We start from the raw sequence: 21,825 nt of genomic DNA, 5'->3' as shown, positions 1-21,825 counted from the left end.
GACCTTTCCTCAGTATGACACTGCCATCATCACTCTGTATCAGAACCCGTCAGTGCGACACCCCTCCTCTGTGTGTTCCACCCACGCAATGAGACCCCACCTCTTCGAGTGACTCCACCGGTCATTGTGACCCCTCCTTTCAACGTGACTCCTCCCCTCAGTGTGGCCCAGCCCTTATCAGTGTGACCCCTCTCTGGAGGTTCCGCCCTCCACCTTGTAGGAATCCGGTCTGCCCCCTCAGGCTGGAGGAGGAGTTGCAGTAGGCCTTTTTTAAGTCGGCCCTGGGTCCTGAATGCGCACGCACTGTGCACTCACCGGGCCCAACGCTTCCGGTTCTCTGCTGGCTCCTCCCTCCGGGAGGGGGTCGGCGAAATAGCCAATTATCGCCGGGGTTGGAGGACGCCTCCCCCGCGAGCGTTTGTGGGCGACGGTGAGCGACTTGCCACCTAGCGGCGGAATGGAGGGTGGCGGGAGTGAAGGCTGCAGGTCTCGGTAGCGAGAGGGCTTGAAGGAGGAAGGCAGAGTTCTTTTAAAAAATTCTCAAGTACTGCGTTTCTACTTCGGTGGTAAGATGAAAAAGAAATTAAGGCAAGCACATTCCGCATCCGTGTGCGTGCTCGCCTTCTAACAGAGTCCTGTCCCGTGTTTATGAGAGTTGGAGCCGAGTCCTATTTAATTGTCTAGGGCTAATGAGATGAGAAAAAGCAGTCTTAGATTATATGCGATGCGTTAGGCTCGAGAGAAGGCCGGATGCTGTCCTGTGCACCGTGCAGCGGAAAGTTTCGCACGGGTTTGGACAGAGAATGGGAGAGATCCACGGCCCTTCCAGAGTCAGCGGAGATAGGCCAGTTTTGAGAACAAACCTATGCCTGGGCCTTGTGCATGATGTTCATTCTTCCAGAGGCAATGTGATCTCAGCAAAACAAACTGATTCATCACGTTAATGTTAACACCCACAACTATTTAATTTGTAAATGTGCTTCCTTTAGTTGTATGAGATCTGTAAACACTAGGAATTTATGCTTCATTTTGTTAAAATATTATTATAATAGATAATGTAATTGACATATATCTGACCCTTTATCCAAGTTTGAGAGTTACTGTTTGTGGTGGTAGTAATTCCAAGCCAGATGAGCCAGGATCCTGTTTTTAAAAGCTCACTGCGGTGGTTGTAAAGAGGCGGAGAGACTGATTAGGCAGGAAGCTCTGCCAATGCTCGGTCAGGAGAGGATGAGAGACTGATTTCGGATAGAGATAATAGGGAAGGAGAAGAGGAAACATTCAATTAGTTTGGGAAAACTTGCTGATCGATTTAGTATCCAAAGTCAGTCAGGTCAGTGGAGAGAAAGCATCAGCCAGGATCATTTTTAAGTTTGTAGCTTAGATGACTGGGTGATATCAACTGAGATAAAAAGACTCCAGGAGGAAATGTTGGGTGGGAAAAGTCAGATGTTTGCCACAAGTAAAGATGTGATGATAAAGGAAGCTATGAAAGTGGATGCCATCATCCAAGTAGAGTGTAGAGAGGGAGAAGAGTGGTCTGACAAGAATCCTGGGGAACATGAAGAGAATTCCAGGAAGGAGAATGGGAAGAATCAAGCTGAAAGAAAAGAAGAGAATCTAGACAGGCTGGGGCTGGTGCCATGGAATCCAAGGAATGGGGAATTTAGGGAAGGTGAAATCCTGAACAGTATTAAGTAGTACGGAGGGGTCTGCTGAGATAAGTTTTAAGTATTCCTTAATTTAAGCTATTAGAAGATCAATTCGTGGTTGTTTTTCAAACTTTTATGATGGAAAAATGTCAAACATGAAATAAAGAACAAACAGAATAGAGCAATGAATGCTTATTTACCTTGATTAAGACCATTTTGATGGAGACCCTTGTGCAAAATCACTTACCTATGTCTCAGTTGTACTGTTGCTGTAAGCGATCTGGCTGAGGTGAAAGTACCTGCTTTCAGGTACCTTCTATGCCAATGATCCTCCAATGATCAATTCATGGCCAATCTTGTTTCATCTAACTCTATAACCCTGCTCTCTCCCTCCACTTAATTATTTGGTGTATATTTTTGATATATCATTTCATCAATAAATATTTCAATATGTTACTTTAAAAAGATAAGGATTCTTCTTAAAAACAAAATCACAGTACCATGTCACACCCAAAAATGCCCAATAATTCCCTAATATCAAGTATCTATTTGCTCACATTTCCCCCATTGTCTTATAAATGTTTAGTTTAAGAAATTGTTTGGGGCACTTGGGTGGCTCAGTCTGTTAAGTGTCTGACTTTGGCTCAGGTCATGACCTTGCAGTTTATGAGTTCAAGCCCCGAATCAGAGCCCGAAAGCTCGGAGCCTGGAGCCTGCTTCATATTCTGTGTCTCCCTCTCTCTCTGACACTCCCCTGCTCATGCTCTGTCTCTCTGTCTCTCAAAAATATATAAGCATTAAAAAAAAAGAAATTGTTTGAATCAAAATCAAATAAGGTCAATACATCACAGCTGATATATCTCTTAAATCTTTTTAAATCTTTAAGTTCATCCTCTATCTTTTTTCCCTTACTGGTTGTTGTTGTTGTTGTTGTTTGTCTTTTTAAAGTTTGTTTTAAGTAATTTCTATATTCAACATGGATCTTGAATTTATAACCTTGAGAGCAAGAGTTGCATCTTCCGCTGACTAGGTCAGCCAGGAGCCCCTATTTGTTTGTTTGTTTTAATGTTTATTTACCTATTTTGAGAGTCACACACACCATGAGTGGGGGAGGGACAGAGAGAAAAGGAGAGAGAATCTCAAGTGGGCTCCTTGCTGTAGGCGTGGAGCATGTGGGGCTCAATCTGAGGACCACAAGATCGTGAACTGACCTGAAATCAAGAGTCAGATGCTTAATCAACAGAGCCGCCCAGATGCCTGTTTGTTTTCTAAAGAAACCATGTCATTTGTTCTCAAACTCAGAGTTTCTCAAAGTCTGAATTTTTCTGAGCTTCTACTGGTAAATTTATCATGTTTCTCAGTCCCCTGTATTTCTGGTAAATTGTGGGCTTAGTACTCTCTCTCTCTTTTTTTAGTACTCTTATCAGGAGGAAAACAGCGGCCTTTTTGTGAGATAAATTATGATGGTCATTGCCTAGACTGGGGTTTCTTAAACCTGGCACTACTTAGTTTGGGGCAGATAATTCTTAATTGTCGGTGGCTCTGTGTGCATTGTAGGATGTTTAGCAACATCCTTGGCCTCTTACCCACTGGATGCCAGTAGCAACTCCTCCAGTCCTGATAATCAAAGATGTCTCTAGATATTGCCAGTTGTCCCCAGGGGAACAAAATTATCCCTGATTGAGAACCATTGCTCTAGTTTCATTAATAAAGGAGTTAGAAAATAATAGTCTCATTCTGTTTGTCCTTCTTTGTTTAGTAGGTAGAATACCTCTATGAAGAGAAACTTTTCCACAAGTTTGCTTCCCAGAGATATATTTCATGCAGGAAAGGCAAGAAAAATGCTTGTTTCTCATTTATTTTACCAGCTTTAAATGAGTTGGTCCCCTTGCATCCTCCAAAAGTGACCAATGAGATTTTTTTACAGTACCATTATGAACTCATAATTTAACACATATATGATGTATCTCAATTGTTGGGTGCTTTTATCATTTTTAAATTGCCTTATTTTGACCAGTTGGAACTTATTCAGGTTGGATCCTGAGGTTTTTTTGGTTTCTTAAGGTTTCTTGTTATTTAATATAGTAAAATGTTCTGTGCTTATTTTGTGTATTCCTAGACTAGAGCTGGTATCAGCTATTTTTTCCAATGACTCATAGTTCCCTTTTAGTTGGAAATGGTATTTAGAGACCATAATCTGGGATATAAGATTATTTGACCATAGGAAGAGCAGTTTCATGAATATAGTTGATTACCTCTTGTTCTCAGAAACAGTCCTGTCTACCATCTTTTTATTATGAAAAATTTCAAACATGCAGAAAAGTTGAAGGAATGGACAGTGAAGGCCTGTGTACCTTCATCTAGAGTCAACAATTATTAACATTTTGCTGTTTGTTCTCTTTGTGTGTCTCTCTAATGTGGTATGATATGATCTATGACCTGATATATATAATAAATTTTTATTGTATCATTTGAAAACAAGTTACTGACATCATGGTATTATTAGCATTATCCCCTAAGGTCTTTTCTCTTAACCAAAATGCCATGATCACACCTCGAATTATGTTCTTCATTTGGTTTCTTGATCCTCCTCATATTTTATTGGCTCTTTCTTCTAGGTCTTTTTGCTGAGCTCCTACATCTTCCTGGCCTCTAAACAGTGGCATACTTAGGGCTCCATCATTGGACCTCTTCTGTTCTCTCTACACACATGCACAGCTGATCATTTCTCTTGCTTGAGACCCTCAGATAATGTTGATTGAAGTAACGTTAATAGACACTTGTAATAACTTGTTCCTGATCTTTAAAAGAATGCTTGTAGCTTTTCACCTTTTTAAAAAATAAAGTTTATTTATTCATTTTTGAGAGAGAGAGAGAGAGAGAGAGAGTGCAGGGGAGGAGCAGAGATAGAGGGAGACAGAGAATCCCAAGCAGGCTCCCTGCTTTCAGGGCAGAACCAGGTGTGGGGCTTGAACTCACAAACTGTGGGATCATCATGACCTGAGCAAAAATCAAGAATCGAATGCTTAACTGACTGAACTACCCAGGTGTCCCTTAATTCTTCATTATTAAGTTTCATGTTTACTGTGGTTTTTTTTTGTAGCTACCTATACCAGTTACCTCTTACCACATAAGTGGCACTAACTAATCACATCAAAACCCAGTGGCATAGAAGTGACTGGGGGCTCAGCTGGTTAAGTGTCTAACTTCAGCTCAGGTCATGAGCTCACAGTTTGTGAGCTTAAGCCCTGCATCGGGCTCTGTGCTGACAGCTCAGAGCCTGGAGCCTGGTTCGGATTCTGTGTCTCCTTCTCTCTCTACCCCTCTCCTGCTTACACTCTCTCTGTCAAAAATAAACATTAAAAAAAAAAAAAAAACCCAGTGGCATAAAACAATTACTTATTCTCATAAATCTATGGGTTGATTGGGGTCAGCATTCTAAACTAGGATTGGTTAGAGTGTTTCACTGTGTGCCATATGTCTCTTGTTTCTCCTGGAAACTGCTGGAAAGCCTGGGCGTGTTCTTCGCATTGTGATAGAAGAAGGGTAAGAAGACAAGTACGATTTTGCAACTGCTTTTCATGCCTGAGGGTCATGTCATGTCTGTCAACATGCCAGTGGCCAAAGCAAGTCACGTGGCCAAGCCCAAAGTATACTGTCTATAGCAGGGATGGGAGGAAGGGAGAAAAAAGATTTCTAAACAATAATACATTAATTTTCTAAAATTAAACCAACTTTGCATTTATAGAATAAACCTAACTTGCTCTTGATGTTTTTTTTTTTTCTTCTTCTTCTTCTCCTTCCCCTCCTCCTCTTCCCTCTCCCCGCTTCTACATTATTAGATTTGGGTTGCTTTTTTGGGTATTTTACAGTTTTACTTTTTATCAGTTTTATATTGACATACAATTCAAATGCCATATAATTCACCCATTTAAAGTGTAAAATTCAGTAGTTTTTGTTATATACACAGTTTTGCAACTATCATCACAATCAATTCTAGAATATTTTCATCATTCCAAGAAGAAACCTCATGTCCATTGGCAGTCACTCCCTATATCCCCCCACCCCCATACTCCTTCACCCACAGTCCTGGGTAACCATTAGTTAACTTTCTCATTGTATAGATTTACCTCTTTGGGACATTTCATATATGGACTCATGCAATTATGGTCTCTTGTATCTTGTTTTTTTTTCACTCACTGTAACGTTTTCAGGGTTCATCCATGTGATAGCATGTATCCATAATCCATTCTTTTTTTATTGCTGAATAATATTCCATTGTGTAAATGTACCATGTTTGTTCATTCACTGATTGCCACTTGGGTTGTTTCTACTTTTTAGCTATCATGAATGATGCTTCTATGAATATGCATGTACAGGTTTTTGTGTGGACATATGTTTTCATTGCCTCATGTTCCTCATGTATTTTTCCCCCTTTACTACCTTTGTTTGGTGTAAGCTAATATCTTTTAGTATACCATTCTAGTTTTCCTATTTGCTTTTTTTTTAACTTACATATATTAGTTACTTTCTTAGTGGTTCCTCTATGGGTTACAATCTAGTCAAATTGTTGAAAGGCAAACACACAATTACCTAAACCTTAAATAGTCGATTTACTCTGGGTAATCGCTGAAGAATACTTAATCTGCTATAATGCTGGTGGTAGGAGTCCTCCAGCATGTCGTCTAAGTAGTAGTGCTGGCTAGTAAGAAAGCTATTGATAGTGGAATTCATTTTTCATGTAATAAGCCATTTTATACTCCTCTTATTTTCATTGTTTTTTCAGTGGCTTCTTAGGGGCTTATAGTTAACCAGATAAATCTTTTCTTCTTTTCCAACAGTTATGGTTCTTATTACTTATTTTTGTTTCATGCACCGTCTAGAATAATGTTGAATAATAAAGGTGATAGCGATCAGTTCTGTCTTGGTTCTGACTTCTATAAGATTGCCTAAAGTGAAGGACTATCAACTCTCCATGCTGGCATCCAGCTTATGCCAATGGCAAATATAGCTAATCCTTAGTACTTTTTTCTTTTTGCTAAGCCATTGCCCTTTTTCGGAAACCTCACAGTAACATTCCTGTAAGTGACTAGTTAATTGGAACTGGTACAATGAATGAGATCTCTTTGCCAGTTATGGCCCTGGCTTTTCTCTTGGATGTAGTTTGATATTGGCTGTTCATTTCAAATATTCTTTATCAAGTTTATTTCCGGTTTACTAAAAACCTTTTTACAAGTCACAAATGGGAGCAAGCCTGGCTGGCTCAGTCCGTTTAGCTTCTGACTCTTGGCCTGCCTGGGTGGCTCAGTAAATTAAGCGTCTGACTTCAGCTCAGGTCATGATCTCATGGTCCCTGGGTTCCAGCCTAGCATCAGGCTCTGTGCTAACAGCTCAGAGCCTGGAGCCTGCATAGGATTCTGTATCCCCATCTCTCTTTGCCCTCCCCCCGCCCCCGCCCCACTCATGCTCTGTTGCACTGTCTCTCAAAGATAAATAAGTGTTAAAAAAAAAAGAAAAAAGCTTCTGACTCTTGTTTTTGGTTCAGGTCATGATCTCAGCGTTTGTAGTTTGGGCTCTGCATCAGGCTCTGTGCTACTGGTGCAGAGCCTGCTTTGGGTTCTCTCTCTCTCTCTGCCCTGACTCCCTCCCATGTGCACACCTTCTCTCTCAAAATAAATAAATAAACTTGAAAAAAATCACAAATGGGGGGCGCCTGGGTGGCTCAGTTGGTTGAATGTTGGATTCTTGATCTCAGCTCAGGTCTTGATCTCAGGGTTGTGAGTTCAAGCCCCATGTTGGGCTTCACGTTGGAAGTGAAGCCTCCTTAAAAAAAAAAAAGTATCTTAAAATTTTTGTTAAAGTTTATTTAATTTTGAGAGAGAGAGACACACACAGAGTGCGAGTGGGAAAGAGGGGGTAGAGAGAGAGGGAGACACAGACTCCGAAGCAGGCTCCAGGTTCTGAGCTGTCAGCACGGAACCCAACACGGGGCTCACACTCACGGACTGCGAAATCATGACTGAGCCAAAGCTGAATGCTTCAGTGACTGAACCACCCAGACATCCCAAAAGTATCTAAAAAAATCACAAATGGAAATTTAATTTCTTAAACGATTTCCCCATATCTGTTAGAGTGATGAAATGGCTATTTGCTGTATTCATGTTAATTACATTGATAGATTTTTTTAGTTCAATCATTGCTATAATCCTAGAAAACAAATGCATGTTATTCTTTTGCAGTATTGCTAGGGGCGCCTGGGTGGCACAGTTGGTTAAGCGTCCGATTTCAGCTCAGGTCATTATCTCACGGTTCCTGGGCTTAAGTCTCACGTTGGCTCTGTGCTGACAGCTCAGAGCCCAGACCCTTCAGATTCTGTGTCTCCCTCTCTCTGCCCCTCCCCCACTCATGGTGTGTGTGTGTATGTGTGTGTGTGCGTGTGTGTGCGTGTGTGTGTCAAAGATAAATATTTTAAAAATTTACAATATTGCTAGATTTTTTTTTAGTTCATATTATGTGCCAGAAACCAGTGCTTCATTCTAGAGATACAACTGTGAACAGTATAGACAGATAAAGTATCTGCCCGTATTGAGCTCTCAATTCAGGGATGATAAAGAACATTTGCCGGCTCTCCCTGATGCTGTGCCTTTGGCAAAAATCACTCAAGATATGGTGTCTTGCAGAGCCTTGAGAGGTCCCAGAAAGGGGGCCATGATTATTCAGTGGTATCTGCCATTGGATTGGAGGAGAGAAGACAGTGATGGCAAGCATCCTGCTATTTGCAATCCCTGGTTTGATGTTTTATTTAGGATTTTTCATCTGTACAACTTGTGTGAGGTTGTTAGGTCTTAATAACAAATTTTGTAAATTGAGTGTAATGTGGATCTTTTGATAGGGGGCATCTATTTGACTGCTTTTTCAGTTTTTTCTATGGCTGTTGTCTTATTCAGGTGTTCTGTATCATTTTGGGTTGATTTTTATTTATAGTTTCCCAGACAATATTAATTACACTGAGATATTTTGGGTTTAGTTATATGAAGTTTCACTTAGTATTTTTTTTAATGCTTATTTATTTATTTTTGAGAGAGAGAGAGAGAGAGCGAGCAGGGGAGGGGCAGAGGGAGAGGGAGACAGAATATCTGACCAGGATCCGTGCTGTGTGGGTTCGGCCTTCGGCTTTGTCCAGCAAAGTTGAGGACGGCAGAAAGGATTACTCAAGACTCCACAAGTCAAGAGAGCTGAGAGGGAGGCTAAGGAAAGTGTCCCTGAGCTGTTTTCAAGCTCCCGTATTTATTGAGCATACATTTAAGATAACATTGCACAATATGTCAGTGGGCTACGTGCCAGTAAGAACGTATAGAAAACGTGCAGAAACTCACATGTGGAACTTGAGAAACTTAACAGACTATGGGGGAAGGGAAGGGGAAAATAGTTACAGAGAGCGAGGGAGCCAAAATAAGAGACTCTTAAATACAGAGAACAAACTGAGGGTTGATAGGGCAGGCGGGTGAAAGGGGAAAATGGGTGATGGGCACTGAGGAGGGCACTTGTTGGATCTGTAGTGGGTGTTGTATGTAAGCAATGAATCATAGGAATCTACCCCCACACCAAGAACACACCGTATACACATATCAGCCAACTTGACAATAAATTATATTAAAAAAAAAAGAAATGTGCAGAAAACAAGTTAAGACAAGATAAAATATTCCATGTGATAACATGGTCTAAGTAAGGAATATATGAGCATAGGCAGGACCTCACCCTTAGATACACAGTACTAGATAAGCCAAGCACGGTGTGCTGTTTTCGGCAAGGCCAGAAAGTAGTGTTCTGCTTTGCAACACATTCCCTATAATCTCCTAATCAAGGATATAGCTATTTGATTTCCCACAGTGAGGTCAGTGTAGAGCCGGGTTCGAACTCAGGAACTGTGAGATCATGACCTGAGCTGAAGTCAAAAGCTTAACTGAGCTACCCAGGTACCCCTAGTATTCTTACATAGTTAAAAAAAAGTTCTTGTGTGCCTGTGTTTTTAGCCATTTTCTCATGCCACCTGGGGGGTTTGTATAGTCTTTTTCTCTTGGTTAGCTGTGCCAGTAGTTGGCTTATTTGCTTGCTTACTTGCTTATTTATTTATTTATTTATTTATTTATTTATTTATTTAAACAGCTCTTAGATTAATCATTTCAATTGTTTTTCTGGTTTCTGGTTTATTGGTGTCTATTGTTAGCTTCATAAATTTTTCTTTTCCTTCGCTTATGATATTCCTCTTTTCCTAGCTTCTTTAGTTGACTGCTTAGCTATTAGCTAGTCAATTTAGGTAGTTAGTTGGTTTAAAAACCTTTTTCATACTTGTTCCTTTTTGAGAGACGGAGTGCGAGCAGGGGAGGGGCAGAGAGAGACACACACAGAAACTGAAGCAGCCTCCAGGCTCTGAGTTATCAGCACAGAGGCTGATGCTATGCTGGAACTCACGAGCTCTGAGATCATGACCCGAGCCGAAGTCAGGTGCTTAGCCGACTGAGCCACCCAGGCGCCCCTAGGTAGTTAGTTGGTTTTAGACTTGTTTACCTAGCTAGACTGCAGCCTATTCTGCTGACATCCTCACAGTCTGCAGTGCATGACCCCCTGCCCTCATTAGGCACAGCTAATTGGTAAGGGTAGCCAGTTCATCTGCTGGGATGCCAGGCTTTAGAGAGGCGAATGTGATATAGATATCAGTGTCCACCTATATCTGCTTCTCCTTTCCTCATGGGCACGTGAAATCTCATATTTCTGAGCTGCAAAATGTTAACAATTGGTAAATCTAGGTAAAGATTGTTTTTATTGTGATTTTTCTGTAGGCTGATTTTTTTTCCAAATTAAAAAGTTTAAAAAATATACCAGGGCCCTAATTCCCAGAATAACCTGGATGGGGCCAGCCCTGAATATTTTAAAAAACCACTCTAGGTAATTCTGAAGCACATTCCTGCTTAAGAAATCACTGCTGTAGGGGTGCCTGGGTGGCTCAGTCGGTTAAGTGTCCGACCTCCTCTCAGGTCATGATCTCGCAGTTTGTGGGTTGGAGCTCCGTGTCAGATTCTGTGCTGACAGCTCAGAGCCTGGAGTCTGCTTTGGAGTCTGTGCCTCCCTCTCTCTGTGCCCCTCTCCTGCTCATCATTAAAAGAGATCCAGAAAGGTTTACTAATTTACCCAAGGTTGTACAGTTAGTAAGCGATAGATCAGGACAGAGCCTATGTCCTTTGTCATGTCAGTATGCACTTGAGGCTAAAATTTGCCTCTGAATTAGGCTTTGATTGAATTCTCAGTTGTTGTTTATCTCTAAATGATGGTATGTAATCATGCTTTTTTTTCTTCGCTCCAAGAATTATTTAAGAGGGCATTTAAAAAATGTCTTAGTGTTGGTTATTTTTGTTTGGTTAACCTAATTTTTATTTTTTTGTTTACAGGCTTATCAGTTATCACTGAGGTTAGGAATTATGTCTAATTCATCTGTTCATCTTGTATTGACCGGAATGTAATTGCCTGGGCAGGGATGTTCAATAAAAGTTAGTGGACTGAATAAATTAATATTGATCCTTATGGATTTTAAGAATACTATACACATAAAAAGTCCAGAAGGAAGGGCGCCTGGGAGGCTCAGTCAGTTAAGTGTCTGACTTCATTTCGGCTCAGATTATGATTTTATGCTTCAAGAAATTGAGCCCAGAGTGGGACCCTGCTTTGGCAGCATGGATACTGGTTAGGATTCTGTCTCTCCCTCTCTCTCTGCCCTTCCCTCTCTCTTTCTCTCTCTCTCAAAAACAAAGAAAGAAAGCAAGCAAGCAAGCAAGCAAGCAAGCAAGCAGGCCTGAAGAAGACTGCCATTTCCTTTCCTTTGATCCGTCCTTCGTGTTCAGAGCTGTGATACTGATAGTGGCCTATTTTCAGGAAAACTGATAGTTGAGTAAGATTCAATTGGAGCTGTGTCCTAAGAGGAAAATGCACTTTTTAAAGATCATTGAAACATATGGGACTTTACAAATATAGTTGCATTTAGAAATTATTACTCTGAAAGCACATCAAAATTTCTATTATTTTTAAAAAACGTGTTATTTTTAAGCCCATAAAATATTTGCACTGGCAAATAGATAAGGGAGTTAGAACTGGAAGGAATCTTTTTTTTTTTTTCCTTTTAAAGATTTTATTTTTAAGTAATCACAGCCAATATGGGGCTTAAACTCACAACCCCGAGATCAAGAGTCACATGCTCCACTGACTGAGCCAGCCAGGCGCCTCAGAACTGGAAAGAATCTTAATAGCCATCCAATGCACCTCTTTCATTTTACAGATGTGGCTCAATGACTTTAAGTGATTTGCCCAGGCCTGTACTATCCGTCCCATGCTCTAGTCAGGGCTAGATTATATGACCAGTTTTTAAAGTCCCCTGTGTATAGCTAATAAATCATCCTTATTCATATTCTAGTATTCCTTTTGAATATTTTGACTTCTTGAGTTACTAAAAACAGAAAAGTATATTAAAGTCTTCCAGTCAATACCACCGTTTCTGGTCATTTCTACTTGGATTCCTTTCATCCCCACCCTACCTCTTGGATGTCAAATGCTCAGATTTGGGTTATCATAATCTTTGGCTTATGATATAGTCTAATCATTGGTCCATGCTTTGATTGATTTATTCTTAATGTGTAATAATAAGCATTTATGAAACCACTATCCCAAACAAAAACTGGGACCTTGACAATAACGTACATCTCACTGTATGGTCTCCTCTCTCATTTTGTTTCACTCCATATGAGGTAAGCATCTGGAACTCATGCCCATCATTACCTTGCTTTTCTTTTTATGTAGGTTAATTGCATCTCTCCCTCTCTGTATATTTCTTTTTGCCTATTTTGTCTATCCTTCTGGCAACCACCACTTTGTTCTCTATATTTATGAGTCTGTTCATTCATGTTTTGTTTTGTTTTTTAGATTCTACATGGGGCGCCTGGGTGGCTCAGTTCATTAACCGTCTGACTTCGGCTCAGGTCATGATCTCACAGTTCGTGGGTTCGAGCCCTGCATCGGGTTCTATGCAGGCAGCTCAGAGCCTGGAGCCTGTTTCAGATTCTGTGTCTCCCTCTCTCTCTGACCCTCCCCTGCTCACGCTGTCTCTTTCTCTCTCTTTCTCAGAAATAAATAAAACATTAAAAAAATTTTAGATTCTACATATAAGTGAAATCATGTGGTGTTTGTCTTTCTTGGTCTGACTTACTTCACTTAGCATAATACCGTCTAGGTTCAACCAGGTTGTTGCAAATGGTACAGTTTTATTCTTTTTTTTATGGCTGAAATATTGCATTATGTATATATATACACCACATCTTTATCCATTCATCTTACTGACAAACACTTAGGTTGCTTCCATATGTTGGCTATTGTAAATAATGCTGCAATGAACACAGAGGTGCATATATCTTTTGAATTAATATTTTCATTAGAATTATTGGATCATTTAATCTATTTACTTGAATTTAAAAAAGGTTTTGTGTTGTCTGTAATCTTTTGGAGTTTATGCTTTTCACTTCTTGTTTTACTTTTGGTGGTCTCTTGATCTGAGGAATTTTTTTCAAAGGCCCCATGATTTTCTTTTTATTCATCCTTATAGAGGGGATTTATGCTTGCCCAGTATTGTCTTACAATCAAATTACTGGCCTGGGATCCATCAGAAATTTTTGTTTGATAAATATTCTGATCGATTTTTAAAAACTGGGATATAGTTGACATGACATTATATTAGTTTTAGGTGTCCAACATAAACTTGTCCAACATGTACAGCATGATTTGATATTTGTACTTACATGAAATTTTACAGCAACTCCTGGTCAGGATCAAAGGCGGAGCCACAGAAAGTTATAGATTGCAGTTTTTGAGATCTAACATACTGTGTGGAATGAGCAGGGCACTGACGTGGCTTTCCTAATTGGACCTTCATTTCATGGATGGGTGGGATCCCAGTGAAACATTCTCTCCACCAACACTGGGTGTGCAGGGCCCACCAGGAGCAACTTGTGGTTGGGTTGCCATGATGACTATCCCCTGGAATAGGGGCACAGCGGCAATGAGCATTCCTATAGGCCCCTTAGCTAGTTCTCTCACTTCCTTCCCACGTTCGAACACCCTTCTGACCTTCAGGGATTTAGAAATATTGTCTACACAGATGGAAACAATAATAGTAACAGGACATTTCACCAATAGTAGACTGCTTCTTCACAAACACAAATCTAAGACTAATTGTAACCTGTTCCTAACTTGAATTAACTCACACACTGATTCTAACTGCCATGGTGTATTCTACAGAATTTGTTCTAGTCTCTACATTTAAAAAAAAAAATTTAAAAAATATTTATTTTTTGACAGAGAGAGAGAGAGAGACCACGCATGCGAGACAGAGCAGAGGAGGGGCAGGAGAGAGGGAGACATAGAATCCGAAGCAGGCTCCAGGCTCTGAGCTGTCAGCAAAGAGCTCGATGTGGGGCTCAAACTCACAAACGGAGAGATCATGACCTCAGCTGAAGTCAGACGCTTAACTGACTGAGTCATCAGGTGCCCCTAGTCTCTATAGTCTAATCTATACCCCAAATTAAATTCGAACTTTCAGTTTCTCAGCTTCACACTCTTCCCCCTGAGCTCCCAACCTCTGTTACTGTCCTCAGCTCTTTTCCTTTCTCCCATTCCCACCAAATTCCAACCAAACACTATGAATTGCAATTTAGTTAGCACTTAACATAAGCAAACACTGGACCAGTTGTTCTTTTCGTATCATCTCATGCTGCTCTCTTGTCCTGCTATCTATTTTGTCTTACTCAGTGAAGAAGTAGTAGTAGTGTACTCATTTCATGGATAAGAAAACTGAGGCTTGATGAGCTGAATTTGGCCAAGGTCTATATCTCTAGTGAAGCTAGGATTTGAACTTGTTTTTGTTCTTGTTGTTTGTTTTTTATTTTTATGTTATGATGCCTTGGGCTCTAAGTAAAAGAAAACGTACATTGGCCTTAACATTAATGAAATTAATTATTTCACATAAAAAGGTTAGTTAAGGGGTGCATGGCTGGCTCAGCTGGTTAAGCATGTGACTCTTGATTTTGGGCCAGGTCATGATCTCATGGTTCTTGGGAGTGAGTAAGCCCCCATTTAGGGCTCCTCATTGACAGCACAGAGCCGCCTTGGGTGGGATTCTCTCTCTCCATCTCTATCTGCCCCTCCCCCCACTTGTGCCTGGTCACTCTTTCTCTCTCAAAATAAATAACCATTAAAAAAAAAGTTGATGCTGGCGGGGATGTGGAGAAACGGGCACCCTCCTACACTGTTGGTGGGAATGCAAACTGGTGCAGCCCCTCTGGAAAACAGTGTGGAGGTTCCTCAGGAAACTAACAATAGAACTCCCCTATGACCCAGCAATAGCACTGCTAGGAATTTACCCAAGGGATACAGAAATGCTGATGCATAGGAGCACATGTACCCCAATGTTCATAGCAGCACTCTCAACAATAGCTAAAACATGGAAAGAGCCTAAGTGTCCATCAACGGACGAATGGATCAAGAAGATGTGGTTTATCTATACCATGGAATACTACATGGCAATGAGAAAGAATGAAATCTGGCCATTTGTAGCAACATGAATGGAACTTGAGGGTGTTATGCTGAGCGAAATAAGTCAGGCAGAGAAGGACAAATATCATATGTTTGCACGTATAGGAGGATTAGGAGGAACTTAACTGAGGAACAAGGGGGAGAAGAAGGGCGGAAATGGTGGGGGAAAGGGAGAGAGGCAAACCATGAGAGACTCTTGAATGCTGACAAAAACTGAGGACTGATGGATGTGGGGGGGAAGGGGGGATGGGCATGGAGGAGGGCACTTGTGGGGATGAGCACTGGGTGTTATGTGGAAACTAATTTGACAATAAACTATTTGTAAAAAAAAAAAAAAGAAAGAAAAAACATTAAAAGTTAAAAAAAAAAAAGTTGATTAACTCAGTAGCTCATCAAGGACCCAGGCCTTTCTACGTTAACATCCATCCTTGCTGTGTATTCAGGCTTTGTCCCCAGATTAGCTTTGGATTCCACAAGGTTTCATGATGCCTACCAAAGTTCTGTCATCATGTCCATAGAACTTCTAGAGGCAGGAAAGGACATCATTCCTTCTTGTCCATTTCTCTTTCTCTAATTTGTCATGCATCTTTTGTTTTTTTCAAGATTTTTTTTTTAACATTTATTTATTTTGAAAGAGAGAGAGAGAGAGCGAGAGAGAGAGAGAGAGCACAAGCAGGGTAGGGGCAGAGAGAGGGAGGCGCAGAATCCAAAGCAGGCTCTAGGCTCCGAGCTGTCAGCCCAGAGCCTGACACAGGGCTTGAACTCATGAACCATGAGATCATGACCTGAGCCAAAGTCAGACGTTTAACTGACCGAGCCGCCCAGGTACTTCTGTCATGCATCTTTTTAAAGAGCGTCTTAAATTGCTTACTTTTCTTAGGACCCTCTCTCATTCTGGCTGACTTCGGTTTATTATCCAGAATGCCACCAGCCCATGACTAAGTAATTGCTGGCAGGGGGAATAGGATCACTGTAATGGGCTTAGACTAATTAAGACTCATTCCCAGGGCTGGCTCCAAGCTTCCCTGAAGTTTCTGACTGCTCCACAGAACAGAATTAAGGTTCTGTTAGGAAGAAGGAGATGGGAGTAGGGAACAGGTATGCAGTGTGCAACCAACAGTTGCATTGGATTCTGTTACAGAATACACAAGTCCAGGTTAGCCTTGACACACTTGCTTTTCTGGGCTCTGCCCTCAGTTCCCATCCCCATCTAGCGTATTTCCTTAACAGTGAGCCAAGTGCCCTACAACTCTAGCTCTAAAGGACACATTCCAAGGCTGTCCTTGGCAGAACAGCGAGGAACGCGAAATGTATTCCTTGGGGCCCAGTGTTCCTGTGCAATCTCCAGGTCAGTGACACATGCTTGGTCAGCCTGGATACTGTCAGTTGGGTAGGGGAAAGAGCAGAGACTCTGCCTCCTGGAAAGGTGTACTGGCCTGGCCCTGACTCAGCCCCAGAGCTGAGTTCCAGTCATGCTCCCTTCTCTCTGAGGTCTCCTTTTTTAAAAAAGTTTTTAAAAATGTTATTTATTTATTTAATTAATTTATTTTTGATATAGAATAACAGAGCATGAGCAGGGGAGGGGCAAAGAGAGAAGGTGACACAGAATCTGAAGCAGGCTCCAGGCTCTGAGCTGTCAGCACAGAGCCCAATACAGGGCTCGAGATCATGACCTGAGCTGAAGTCAGACGCTTAACTGACTGAGCCACCCAGGAGTCCCTATTTTTACTTTTTTAAATAATTTTTTTAACTTTTATTTATATTTATTTTATTAAAAAATTTTTTAAATGTTTATTTTGAGAGTGAGTAGGGGAGGGGAAGAGAGAAAATCTGAGTAGGCTCTGTGCTGTTCGATCTCTTGAATTGTGAGATCATGACCTGAGCTGAAATCAAGAGCTGGATGCTTTAAAGAACTGAGCCACTCTGGCGCCTCCCCCACTCTTTTATAGTTTATTTTTTTTGAGAGAGAGGAAGACAGAGAGAATCCCAAGCAGGCTTCTTGCTGTCAGTGCAGAGCCTGACACAGGGCTTGAACCCACAAACCATGAGACTGTGACCTGAGCCAAAGTCAAGACTTGGACTGATATTTAACCAACTGAGCCATGCAAACATCCCTTCCCCGCCCCCCCTTTTTTCTTTTTCTTTTTTAATATTTTTTATTTATTTCCAGGAGAGAGAGAGAGAGCGTGAGCAGGGGAGGGTCAGAAGGAGAGGGAGACACAGACTCCGAAATAGGCTCCAGGCTCTGAGCTGGCAGTCAGCACAGAGCCCGATGCGGGGCTCAAACCCACGAACCGTGAGATCATGACCTAAGCGAAAGTTGGACGCTTAACCGACTAAGCCACCCAGGCGCCCCTGCCCCCTTTTTTCTAAGTAAGCTCTTCAGCAAGTGTGGGGCTTGAACTCGTGACCCTGAGACCAAGAGTTGCATGCTCTACCAACTGAGCCAGCCAGGTGCCCCTGAATTGTTTTCTTAACAAATTCTAATTTGTTCTTAAAACCCTAGTCTTAAAAACCCAACATTACCATCATATCTCCTTTCTGTGAACTCCCACAGTAGGAAAACCCATATCCACTAAATTTACTAACCAGTCACAGATCTCCCATATGCGTTAGAAGCTTTGAGGAAATATTAGACAATAGGGAAGAAAATTAAGTTTTAGTAGCTGTGTGCCAGGTGCCTGGGGTAAATTCTTTCCCACAGTGACTTTATCCTTAACAGCACCCTGGTAGGTTAGGTTATTTTAAGTTTTGTGTTAGAGTTTAGGGAATTCAGGTTCAGAAGAAGTTAAGTCACCTGCTCACAAAAGGTAAGGTTGGCTGGAGGCAACAAGTTATTAGGAGCGCATGACTGTGTGACCTCATGCCCATGCTCTTTCTCCTACCCCCGCCCTTCTGACTTCATGGTCTTTACTGTTACAAAACACATTTGTATATATTAATTTGAGCTTTACAACAGTAGCAGGGTGAGTCCTAAATTCTCCATTTTGTAAATGATGGTGGGGTTCGGAGATACTAAATGACCTGCCCAAAGTCATGGGGAGCTTAGCTTTTCTGACTACAGAATGTGTGTAGGAGAGCATGGCATTATTTGTTGAGTGATGATCCACATTATGGTTGGTAATCAATAAATATTTCTTATCAGATTAAATTACTGAAAATAAACAATGTCACTGCTTTGAGGTCCCTAGGTTCCTTTTTCTCCCTGTCACCTCCCCTCTGGGCTTCCCTCAGAGACCTCTTTTCCCAGGAACTCTGGTCACCTCCAACCAAGACTCACAGAGAGTAGCACCCACATGTCTTCAGGCAGGAGGCTTAAGAAGGAAGGGTCTTCTTTTAACAAAGAGCTGAGTGGAGGGGCGCTTGGGTGGCTCAGTTGGTTGAGTGTCCGACTTCGGCTCAGGTCATGATCTCGCGCCCCGCATCGGGTTCTGTGCTGGCAGCTCAGAGCCTGGAGCCTGCTTCAGATTCTGTGTCTCCCTCTCTCTCTGCCCCTCCCCCGCTAATGTTCTGTCTCTGTCTCAAAAATAAACAAACTATATATATATATATATATATATATATATATATTTATATAAAGAGCTGAGTGGAGCTAACAGTTTTTGTTCTTTCACCTCCCACTTTAGGCCTTCCTGGAATGGGGCAGTCCTACTCAGACTTTTCCCTGCCCCCACTTGACTGACTGCATTTGTTCTGGAGTAGACAAGCCAGTGAATCCCTGCTCTCCTGTTCTATTGGCCTTGGCCCTGGCATTTATCACACTAATGCCTCCTCCTCTCTCTCCTCCCCTGGCACTGCCTCTTGCCTCTGGCTCCACCCCACAGCCCTGGACACAGTACACACAGCCCAGAGCTTGGGCTCCAAGGGAAACAAAAGGAACTGCCTGGATTCCCATGGCTATGGCCAGCACCTTCATACCAGGGCTGAACCCCCAGAACTCTCATTATATCCCAGGGTAAGACTTCTACCCAGGGTACATGCTGCTTGCTTCTGGAAATAGGCATATAGGGATATGGGAATTGAGCCACCAAGACCTTGGAGGCCAAGTAGACATACTGGTTTGGGAGACCCAGGGCTGGATTATTTATGATGTTCAATGATACAGGAAAAGCAAGGCAATAGTGGTAGCTGGGCCTGTCACAAAGCTCTGTGTTGTCTTTTCTATGGTAATAGGGTAATAGCACAGGGGAAGGGTTGAAAACCTAGAGAACTGAGAAATGCCTGTTCCAAATATGCACACAGCTGAATCCAGAAAAAAATCAGGGCTTCAGAGGTCTCTGTTTCTATCTCTGGGGGTAGTGGAGCAGAGGGAGACTGGAGATGAGTGGGGAAGTCCTGTGCTACAGGTACACCGGACACTGCCCACTACTTCAATTCAGCATGGGCCAGACCTATGGGCAGATGACTGGTCAGCTACTTCGAGGAGTTCCTGGTCTGGCCTGGCCCCCTGCCCATCGCACACTTCTGCCTCCCATCCAGCCTCCACGATCTCCTAAGGTTCCCAGGAGAAGCCTGCCTGTCAGGCGTGGGCATGAAAGGCTCAGCTCCACCATGATCCCAGGGTACACAGGTATGTATGTACGGTGTCCCTGTCCCAGAACATGTGCCCCAAACACTAATCGAAATCTTCCTTGCCTCCTCCCACCCAGGTTTTGTACCCCAGGCACAGTTCATCTTTGCCAAGAACTGTAGTCAGGTCTGGGCTGAGGCTCTGAATGATTTCACTCAGTGGTCTGGGGGACAAGGGAGTCAAGAGCTGCCAAAGGAAGCAAAGGGAGAAAAAGACGTGGGGAAAGACCAAGAACCAAAGCCAGAGTCAGAGCTGGAGTCAGAGAAAGAGCCTGAGCCGGGGCAAGAGGCAGAACAAGTAAGACCTGAAAGGCTGGAGAGAGTGAAGGGGGGTTGGGAGTGTGGCCAGGTCTAGGGGTGGCCATGAGTAGCATGACTCTGGGTGCAGGGGGTGTGGGCCTGACGGCCAGCTCCAGGTCCCTGGGAGCTTCTGGTAGAGCACAGTGGCTGAATGTGATAGCCTTGTTTTTTCTCTGTCAACTTTCCCTCACAAGGCTTCCCCCTATTCCATGGATGACAAAGATCCTCACAAGTACTTCATGCCAGGTGAGAGGAAGTGGGTAATGATCAAAGGTGTGGGGAGCCCCCAGGAGGTCCTGACTTCAGTATCCCCATCCCTCCAGGCTTCACTGGTTATGTGCCCCGGGCCCGCTTCCTCTTCGGCTCCAGCTTTCCTGTTCTCACCAACCGGGCACTGCAGGAATTTGGACAGATGTATTCAGGGGACAGACCCCAGAAGGATCCCAAACATCTCCCCCCACTTTCTAGGACCTACCCTCAGAACCTGGGCCTGTTACCTAATTATGGGGGTTATGTGCCAGGTGAGGATAGCCCCAGAGGGAAGCTTTGGGGGACTGGAGTATTTGTATGTGGAACGGGTGGAAGTGGTTTGGGGGGTTGGAACTAATAGATATGGTGGGGGGCTTGGATCATGTGGTTCAGTTTTATCACTGGGAAGAAAAGGAAATGGAGGCAGCTCACAGTGGAAGTTGGGACCAGATTTTGGCTTAGGCACTGGCTGGAAAATAAAAGGCTTTTCCATGCCACCAGCTACAAGTGACAGACTTTCTTGTCCATATAGGGTATAAGTTCCAGTTCGGTCGCACATATGGGCATCTCACCCATGATGCACTGGGCCTCAGCACCCTCCAGAAGCAGCTCCTGGTATAGGTACCTGGACTTCAAGTTTTCTCTTCCCTTTCTTCCTATCCCAGCCATCTTTTTGCAATGAAGAGAGGTGGGCCCCAGGGTGGGGGGAGGCACAAAGAAAAATGGTTTGGAGGCCGAGCACCTTTTTTATTAATAGGTGTAATAAATAAATAAATAAATACATAAACAGAAGCCTGGGCTCTTCCTCCCTCTTCTGACCGCCAGGCACTGGCCACAGCCTATTTACATTTGGGGGCTCAGGGAACTAGCCCCAATACTGTCACCCAACCTCCTTACCACCTGGCCTAGGGAACCTGCAAATGGGCCTCTGGTCACCTCCCTCCATAGGGACATGCTTATCTGTACCTATGAAAGGGCCAGCCCAGATGGCCTGGGGAAATCCTGGCAGCCCAGTGCTGCATCCCTTCCCTCCTTTCCCAGGTGGAGGTCTGGATGAGGTCACTGGGACAGTTAACGGGGAGTAATTAATACTGAGCACAGGGATGTACGGCCCCCAGCTCTCAGTCTGCTCTCTGTGGCCAAGCCAGAGGGCTTGGGAAGGGCTCTCAGGCTCTGAGTTGGACGTTATGAGGGTCCCTGAGGCCACCAACATGCACAGGACCTCAATTTTGGCTGCTTCCAGGGGTTGGACTTGGAGTTGGGGTCAAGGTCACATAGGCCAGTGGCACCAGGCCGGTGTCGGGGCCACGGCTGCAGCGCAGCCAGTCTCCTCCAGCTGGCCCCAGCACCCGGAGGATATCTCCCTTGCGGAAGCTCAGCTGTCCAGGGCCTGTGGCCAGATGATGGCACAGTGCCTTCACCTCGC

At 43.0% G+C, this 21,825-nt stretch overlaps 2 protein-coding genes across 8 annotated transcripts in view; one reads left to right on the top strand and one right to left on the bottom strand.

Moving 5' to 3' along the window:
- Window positions 1-177: 177 nt before the first annotated feature.
- FAM166B (family with sequence similarity 166 member B) lies at window positions 178-21,191 on the top strand. Of its 3 annotated transcripts, none has more exons than XM_039218558.1 (7): window positions 178-430; window positions 18,908-19,236; window positions 19,628-19,851; window positions 19,931-20,148; window positions 20,345-20,396; window positions 20,619-20,671; window positions 20,932-21,191. In XM_039218558.1, the coding sequence occupies exons 2-7, from the start codon at window positions 19,046-19,048 to the stop codon at window positions 21,079-21,081; spliced, it is 888 nt and encodes a 295-aa protein (XP_039074489.1). In that variant the 5' UTR covers window positions 178-430; window positions 18,908-19,045; the 3' UTR covers window positions 21,082-21,191. The 3 variants fall into 3 exon arrangements, with proteins under 3 accessions (XP_039074489.1, XP_039074490.1, XP_039074488.1); XM_039218559.1 differs by having other exon boundaries at window positions 271-430; window positions 19,106-19,236; window positions 20,474-20,671; XM_039218557.1 differs by having other exon boundaries at window positions 271-430; window positions 20,474-20,671.
- Window positions 21,130-21,825, bottom strand: part of RUSC2 (RUN and SH3 domain containing 2) — a 64,700-nt gene continuing 64,004 nt past the window's right edge. For all 5 annotated transcript variants that reach the window (XM_039218548.1, XM_039218549.1, XM_039218547.1 and 2 more), the window contains one exon: window positions 21,130-21,824. In XM_039218548.1, the coding sequence (XP_039074479.1) occupies window positions 21,623-21,824 (202 nt within the window). In that variant the 3' untranslated portion in view covers window positions 21,130-21,622. The remainder of the gene's footprint in view (window position 21,825) is intronic.

This window comes from Hyaena hyaena, unplaced genomic scaffold, assembly GCF_003009895.1.
Source record: "Hyaena hyaena isolate Hyena2069 unplaced genomic scaffold, ASM300989v1 scaffold_769, whole genome shotgun sequence".
In the NCBI taxonomy this organism is placed as follows: domain Eukaryota; kingdom Metazoa; phylum Chordata; class Mammalia; order Carnivora; family Hyaenidae; genus Hyaena; species Hyaena hyaena.
This window is presented reverse-complemented; position numbering and strand designations above follow the sequence as displayed.